This window comes from Natrix helvetica, assembly GCF_964273705.1.
Source record: "Natrix helvetica genome assembly, chromosome: 1".
Classification (NCBI taxonomy): Eukaryota; Metazoa; Chordata; class Lepidosauria; order Squamata; family Natricidae; genus Natrix; species Natrix helvetica.
This window is the reverse complement of record NC_138548.1, coordinates 227,531,750-227,539,832: the sequence shown is the minus strand read 5'-3', so window position 1 is coordinate 227,539,832 and position 8,083 is coordinate 227,531,750. Positions and strand designations below refer to the sequence as shown.

At 50.1% G+C, this 8,083-nt stretch overlaps 1 protein-coding gene across 1 annotated transcript; it reads right to left on the bottom strand.

Annotated features, from left to right (window-relative positions):
* Positions 1 to 3,837: 3,837 nt before the first annotated feature.
* On the bottom strand, positions 3,838 to 6,410 carry NOG (noggin). Its single transcript, XM_081946648.1, has one exon. It carries the CDS (start codon positions 5,439 to 5,441, stop codon positions 4,764 to 4,766), a length of 678 nt encoding a protein of 225 aa, XP_081802774.1. The 5' UTR covers positions 5,442 to 6,410; the 3' UTR covers positions 3,838 to 4,763.
* Positions 6,411 to 8,083: the final 1,673 nt, after the last annotated feature.

Sequence of the window (8,083 nt, the reverse complement as noted above, 5' to 3'; positions counted from 1 at the left end):
AGTGTGTTGCCAAACTCATAGTTGAGATACTCTACAATCTAAAAGCAACCAATTATAGCTTAATCATCCTGATGTCTATTTAGAAGAAAAATTCAGAAGTTTAGCTTTCAGAGAAATTAGAAGCTTGGAAAGGTCCAAGTGTGCATGCTGAACAACTGAAGAGAATATAGCCCACAATACAACTTTGCCCAAATTATTTGTCCTTTCCTGCCTAGTAAGTATAACTTGAGATCAGGAATTACGGGAAATACATTAGAAAACATAATGGGGTGTGTGTATATGTGCGCAGAATAACAACTTGCCTATCCTTGCATTGTAGGCCTCATATTTTCATCTATATCCCACAGTGAAGTCCAATAGAGACAGAAGCACATTTTGTCATCTTGCTTAGACAACAACGGAGAAGTTACTGTTGAATTCAGACATCAGCTGTTCCTCCTTTTGAAAACATAGGCTGTGTCCTTACCACACACACACACTCAAACTAGCTACTGAATTAGCCCAGTATCTGACTTCATACAACACGGTGGATCACAAACAAATGAAATGCGTTAACCTAACACAAAAGTCATCCCAGCTCCTCCACAAAATAATTAAAAACAAATGAAGCTTAGGATGCTTGTCACAATTAGGTCTTTGACTTGTCAGATGTATTCTGTGAACACACTTTTTGTTAAAATATGCAGTCCTTTCTTAAATGTTTAAACCACTCATCAATGGGAGCTCCAATTATTGGATCTGGAAGAGATTGAGAAGTGGGTTGATTTTTTTTTAAAAAAAAATCATTTCTGCTCTCCAACTTCCCTTTAGGAGTTCAAGAGTCTATAATTAAAATAAACCAGTCAGTGACTCAAAGTTGTACCATGGGTGTGTATGTGTGTAAAGAAAAGAGACAGAGAATGTTTAAACGTAGGACCAAACTTCCCCTTTATCCTCCAGCCACTCACCATTCAACATCATCAGCGCCCAGCTGCACATCTGGAATTGGCAGGCTCAGGATTGGAAGGCCTGTTTGGGGGCGTGGCTTTCAGACAACTTGTTCTAAGGAAGCAAACTGTTGATGTGTTTTGATGAATTAGAAGCACGAGGCTTTGTAGTCATCCACTTAGGTTAATCGGTTACAGGAAGTTGTCTCATTAAAGCATGTTGCTTTGATGTTAATGTTTGAGTTCTGAGGAGACAAATTTTACCTAAGATCACCCTGTGTGGCTCAGGTGATCCTAAATATTACAGTATTTTAAGCTGATCCACAGGGCCATTTTTACTTCTTTTACTTCAGAGTAAGTTCTTGGAGGGCTTTTAATCAGTGTGCTAAGGATTCCTGAGTTGCTGCTGCTGCTGCTGTTGGGAATCATTCCCTTGACTAGGGGCAACTTGACATGGGGCAGGGGTGACATGCTACCGGTTCGGACCGGTTCACCTGAACTGTTAGCAAAGATGCCAGTTGTTTGCCTGAAGCGGTAGAAAAAAAATGCTACTGGTTCGGCTGAACTGGTTTTTCTGACTATCAGCTGTGCCACGTGATTTATATTAGCTAGAAAGCAGGATTTTCAGTAGAAAAGGTAAGTGGATTTCACCCCTGACTTGGGGAAAGAAGTAAATATGCATCACCAAAGAGTGGGCAATTTTGGAAAACTCCCCAAAATGTGTTTAAATGTCCCACAAAGGAATCACCTTAACATGGAACTGGATTTTTCTTCCTCCTTGGAGCCAATACTTAATAAGAAAGGGTGCAGGAGAGATGCCCCATACCATTTTGTCGAAAGAAAAGCGATCTAGATAGATCACAATCTCTTAACTGTGGAAACGAATATTGTAGATCAGCGTTTCTCAACTTGGGTCGCTTTTAAAAGGGTGGACTTCAACTCCCAGAATTCCCCACGCAGCATCCTGCCAGGGGAATTCTGAGAACAGAGGTTTACCCATCTTAAAGTTGCCAAGGTTGAGTGTCACTGCTGTAGGTGGTTGAGTACTGAAGATGAAGGAAGGAAAAACAGAGCTGTTTCATAAGCAAAGCATCTATAGGAACAAATTACGCATGCTCGGACGGGGCGCGTGTGAGTGAAGTGCATGCACGCTCACATTTGTGAACCAGTAGGGAAAGTGAATACCATGCCTGATCCAACCCATGGCCCATGGGCTGCATGCAGTCCCCGGCAGCCAGTAATGCGACCGCAGTGTATCGTAAACTTTTAACATTGTGTTTTATATACATTAGCTATATTTTTATATGTGGCCCGAGACAATTCTTCTTCAGTTACTGCAAGCCCAGGAAACCAAAAGGTTGGACATCCGTGTGCTGGACATTCATGTAAACATCTGGATTTCTAACTGCCCCACATCTGTTTCAGAAGCAATTCTAAAACAGAAGCAACTTCTGTACTAGACCAAACCTATGCACCTCAGGGGTAGGTGCCACAGCAATTGGTGAAATCTGTAAAAGCAGCTTTCTTAAGCATCCTGCGTGATGTCACCTGGAGCATTCACACCGTTAGGTGCCCGTTATTTTGGTTTGGAAAAGAAGTACCAGCAGCACCAGGCTCTGCGATCACTAAAGGTGAGGGAGGAAAGTCTATGGAGATTCTAAGTCACATGGTTGCCCCAAAGATGCTTTTTTCAGGAGGCAACTGGACTTCCTTTTGAAGACCTTTTGCTTCTCATCCAAGAAGCTTCTTCAGCTCTGACAGGATTCCAACCCCCACTATCCTGTCAGAGCTGAAGAAGCTTCTTGGATGAGAAGCGAAAGGTCTTCAAAGAAAAGGCAAGAAAGTCCTCCTGAAAAAGCACCTTTGTGAGGGAGGAAAGTTTGCTTGCAGAAAGCTCCCTCTCCCTCAGAAAACCGAGTGTGCTGACTCAGTTCATCCTTGGTTGATGGGGAAAGTTGCTCAGAGCTTCCCTTGCTTTCCTGGCCCTAGTCTAGTGGAAGGTGCCCTGAAAACAGGTGCTTCTCCCCTCCTTCACCAACCCAAAGCCAAACCTGCTAACATTTTCCAACGTTTTCCGAGTAGGGCAAAAGTTAGAACTGCTGAGGCAAGCAGGGTAACCCAGTTAGGCTGAAGTAGGCTACTCTCAAATCATTTGGCATGCTGCGGTCCACAGCCCGTTTGCATTGCTGGGAGAGAGAGGTGGGTGGGAGAAAACAAGGGTTGTCTTTACTCGCCTCACCAAAAAATGGCGGCGGGGGGGGGGAGTTTGTGTAAGAGAGGAGAAAGCAAGGCAAAAGTAGGTAAGGCGGCGCGCTACGATTTCACGCCGGCCGATCGCTCCCCTTCCCGAAGGCGAAGGGTTAAGAGAAAAGGGGGCGGATAGGCGGAGAGGGGCGCTGGCTCGGCCGTGCCCGGGATAGGCGACTGTCTGCAGCGAGCGCCAAAGAACGCGCCGCCGGGAGGGTAGGTGTCAGAGACACGTGGCTTCTGGTAAATGAGATGTCAAAGCGGCAACCACCCGCCCTCCCCTCCTCCCCGCCTGGGGCCCGCCTCCCGCCGCCGTCTCTCCGAAGGCGTCTGCCCGAGCCTTCCCCTGGGGGCGACGGCCAAATGCGGGGCGGCGGAGAAGCGAGCAAACAAGCAAACCAGCGCGCTTTCCAGAGTTCTTCTCCCGCTCCCGAGTGGGTTGGCTGAGGGGGAGGGGGGGCGAGCCGCGCCGATCCAACCCGGCGGGATTTCCTTCCAAGGAAGGTGGATCTGCTGAGGAAAAAAAGGGGGTGCCTTCCCCACACGAGCCGTCCCGATAACCCCCGCACGCCGCCTCCGCGGCTCCGGCCAGCGCCCCCCCCTTCCTCTCTCCCCAATCGCGCCCCACAGATTCCAAGGAGGGTTTGATCTTTTAGTGGTTGGTTTTAATTTTGAGCTGAACTTTTCGACTACAAGGGAATGAATATAAAGAATAAATAGGCAACTCTCTTCCACGTACAGAAGACGAAAGACGTTCCAAGGGAAAAAAACAACAACACCACCAAGCCCGCTATGTACACAACAGTAACAACGTGTCTTAAAAACCTTTTAAAGTCATCAATAGCGTTTAGTCGTCATCTTCGGAAGTCCGTAAAAAAAAAATCACAACGCAAATCGCCCGAAAACTTTGTTCCCTAAAGAATGGAAAATATTTCCATTTATAATTTAAAAAAAAGTTTTATGTTAAAAGTCCTCTGTTTTTTTTTTTTTAAGTCTTTGCCAAAAATAATAATAATAACCACCCCAAAGGTTTTGAGAAGCGTCTCTTTTTAAATCCTCCAAACGCTTTTTGTTTTCCCTGGAATATAAATTAAAGACGGGGAGGTGGGTGGAGAAAACTTCCAATTTGCGACGATCCGAGCGAATCGACATTCTGAAAAGGACAGCAGGCGAGAAGAGTCCGCGGTATAACACTGACCTGCTTCCGGGAGGCGTTTGGGTGGTCTGACTCTTGCAGGGCAGGGGGGTCCGGTGCGCCCAAGAACGCTCTCGCTCTCCCGGGTCTTTCGTGATGCGCGCCCGTCTTTTAACACAAAAACAACAAAAAGTCTCCTGTCTTGCGCGCAACCCGGAGCGGTGCAAACGGTTCAACTGGGGGAGGCCAACAACGTCCATTTCCTCTTTTTTTTTTTTTTTGCACTTCGTAGCGTCTTGAAGCCGACCAAACCCCACGCTTCGCGGCCGGCACGGTTCGGTGAGAACAAGAGGCGCGGTGTTATACTTGGCTTGCTTCTTTTCTACGGGGACGTTGGCGGTGACCGGAGCGGAGGGCACACACGCGCGATACTCTCACCCCCCGCCCGCCCCGCCTTAGCAGGAGCATTTGCACTCGGAAATGATCGGGTACTGGATGGGGATCCACGTGCAACGCTGCCCCCCGCGGCGCTGGCACCTCCACCGCAAAATGGTCAGATGCGCGGATTTGGCCGGCTTGCAAAGCATGCCTTCCGGGACGGAGCAGGAGCGCTTGCTGAAACAGCTCCCCACCTTCACGTAGCGAGGCCAGAAGCGGCTGCCGAGGTCGTTCCAGGCGTAGAGGACCGGGCAGAAGGTGTGCGACCACAGCCAGAGCTGCAGCTTCCGACGGAGCTTCTTGCTCAGCCGGTGCTTCTTGCTAGCCTGGAGACCCCCACCGTCGTGAAACTCCAGGCCTTTGATCTCGCCGGGCATGGCTCCGGAGGGTCTCTGTCGCAGCAGCAGGTCCAGCTGGGCCAGGTCGTCCCCGCCCAGGCGGTCCTCGGCCAAGGAGACGGCCATGAAGCTGGGGTCGAAGTGGCTGCCCAGCAGGGTCCTCAACAGCGTGTCGTTCAGGTCCTTCTCCTTGGGGTCGAAGACAGGGTCCGGGTGCTCGATTAGATCCACCAGGGGCAAGTTGTCGCTGGGGGCCGGTCGGATGTGGAGATAGTGCTGGCAAGCGCCCTGCTCCAGTCGGAAACCTAGGAGGACCGCCAACGCGTAAAGCCTCACCAGCCACTGAAGGTGATCCATGCTCGGAGAGAGGGATGGATGGATGGATGGACGGAGGGGAAAAGGAAAGGGGACAGGGTTCACCCAGAAGCGGGCCTGAGCAGAGGCATCGGCCGGAGAAGGGAAGGTGAGGAGGGTATCCAAGCAAGGAGGGTCTTCCCCCGCCGCTTGCCTTCCGCGGCTGCAGCCTCCTTGCCCAAACGCCTTTCCTCGGGATGGAGTAGGCAACAGCAGCAACAGCACACACACACACAAAACCCCAGGACCGTTTAGAAGTAAGTAGTAGTGCTCCTGAAGGGCGACAGCCCCGTGCAGAAAATCAGAAGCCCGGGGTGCCCCCTGCAATTGTTTCTGCCTCCGGATTTCGGGTCGTGTCCGCTCAGGAGAGTCCTCTGCAAACTTCCATTCGGCTCCCGTCTTTTTTGCAGTTCGCGAGAGCCGCCGCCGCCGCCACGCACGTTGGCACCAGCTAGTCTGCTGCGCGAGGATCCAGCGCCTTTAAATTTCCTGCACTTTCGGTCCCATCGCTATGGAAACCACCGACTCGATCTTTTCAGGCCCTGCTCCTTTAAAAGAGGAAACTCGCGGGGGTGGGGGTGGGAGGTTGGGGGAAAGAAAGGCAAAGGCGATCTGCTAGTCCCCGAAGTCCCGGAGGCAAAATCGGTCGCTCCAGCCACCCCAAGCCGAAGGGAGTAAGGTGGGAAGGAAGCCACTTTTTCCGTGGCGAGCTCCAAGCGCGGCTGGGAAGTGATGCTCTTTTGCGGGAGCTTCTTCAGTTGCTTCCCCGTAGCGGAGGAGAGCTATCCGAGGCGGCTTGGCCACTGCTCCATCGGGCACCCGCTCCTAGCTGCGGCTGGATTATGAATTAGAAGGCGGCCTCACAGCCGGCTTTTATACCCCGCCGGGTCGGCTCCAGCGGACAGCAGCCTGTGCAACCTTGCAAGGCTCCGTGTGCATCGTCCGGGACTGGCTTCTTTCTGAGCCGCTCACGCCCCCTTTTTCACTTTGGCCGCTCAAAGTCGCTCACCTCGTGCCTTTGCCCCCCCTAGGATTGCCCTGGTACCTGGCTGCCGCTGCATTTATTTGCGCGGCTCCACGCTTGAGCCCGTGATGTAATTCTAGTTGGCTTCTAGCTCAAGAAGGGCTCTGCAAACGCCGCCTTTCGCCAAGCGTGAAATTGCTGGCTAATGCTAAGTCAAGGGGCGGAGGGGACGGGGGACGGGGACGGAGAAGGAGGGTAGTGCGCCCTCTGCTGGCGGCCGTTTGAGCTCGCATCCCTCTCTGCTGTTTCCTCGCGGGAAAAAAAGTAAATGAGAGTTGCAAACCAAAGACAACATTGTTGCCTAGGTGTTGTGGCAAGGTAGTGTCTCTTAGAGCGTCGAGATTGTCCAATTCCATCTATTTAAGGTTCTAACGTACCATTTAAAACTAAGCTTGATTTAACAATCAAGGTATAGTGAAATCATTTGCTTTTGTGCCACATTGGGACTGCATAGAGTTGTTTTTAAATGGACAGCCATACAAATCCTGCAAGCGAGTGAATGAATGAATGAATGTTGAATCTTGTGTGAACTTCACATAACATCATGCAGTTTTCCTGTAAAGGGTGTGCTATTGCATACTTCCTTGCTGTAGATTTTTTTGGATTGACTGGGATTTCTGCACTAACTAGGCCTGAACCTGTGTAACTTTACAACAGGGGTGTCCAAACTTGGGAACTTTAAGACTTGTGGACTTCAACTCCCAGAATTCCCCAGCCAGCTGGGGAATTCTTGGAGTTGAAGTCCACAAGTCTTAAAGTTCCCAAGTTTGGACACCGCTGTTTTACAAGGCCAGCTAGATGCTGTCACCTGCTGTTTACAAATGCTGTCCTGAACAGTCATGTTTTCAGAACTGTTTGGAAGCACAATCGGGATGGGGTGATCCGAATACTCAGGGGTAGGTTTTTTCAAAGGGAAATGTCCTACTTGAGTCCTTCAGCTCTGGGTTCTCTACAGATGGCATTTCCTCTGTGGTGGACACCTCAGTACTATCTCTGATCTCAGAGGGTGGCAGGTTTAACTCAGAGAAAGCAATTGGAGAGAGATCCAGTCCTTGTACCAGCTAGGCATTTAAGTATGAAATTGCACCTGGGCCAGAGTGAAATGGCAACAAGTGCAATGCTTGTATAAAGGTGTTGCATGAGTGACTCTCCGTATGCCATAAATATCAGGGCCAACGCATGTTAAACCAGCTTCTAAATTGTCCTTGTGGTCAGCTCCATGCAGTGTGAAATGCATTTGACTTGTGAGCAAAGCCCTTACTTCCAGAAATGGTTGCAACTGATGCACAAGAGGTCATTGTGCATCATAAAATAACATCGGGTGTTGCTGTTAGTTGTGAAGTCATGTCCAACCCATCGTGACCCCATGGACAACATTCCTCCAGGCCTTCCTGTCCTCTACCATCCCCCAGAGTCCATTTAAGCTCACACCGACTGCTTCAGTGACTCCATCCAACCACCTCATTCTCTGTCTCCCCCTCAATCGTTCCCAGCATTAGGTCCTTCTCCAGTGAGTCCTTCCTCTTCTCCATTCGGTGGCCAAAGTATTGGAGTTTCATCTTCAGGATCTGGCCTTCTAAAGAGCAGTCAGGGTTGATCTCCTCTAGGACTGACTGGTTTG

Bases quoted from the DNA above. Each gene is read 5' to 3' on its own strand.
- NOG (XM_081946648.1), bottom strand. From the start codon at position 5,441: ATGGATCACCTTCAGTGGCTGGTGAGGCTTTACGCGTTGGCGGTCCTC.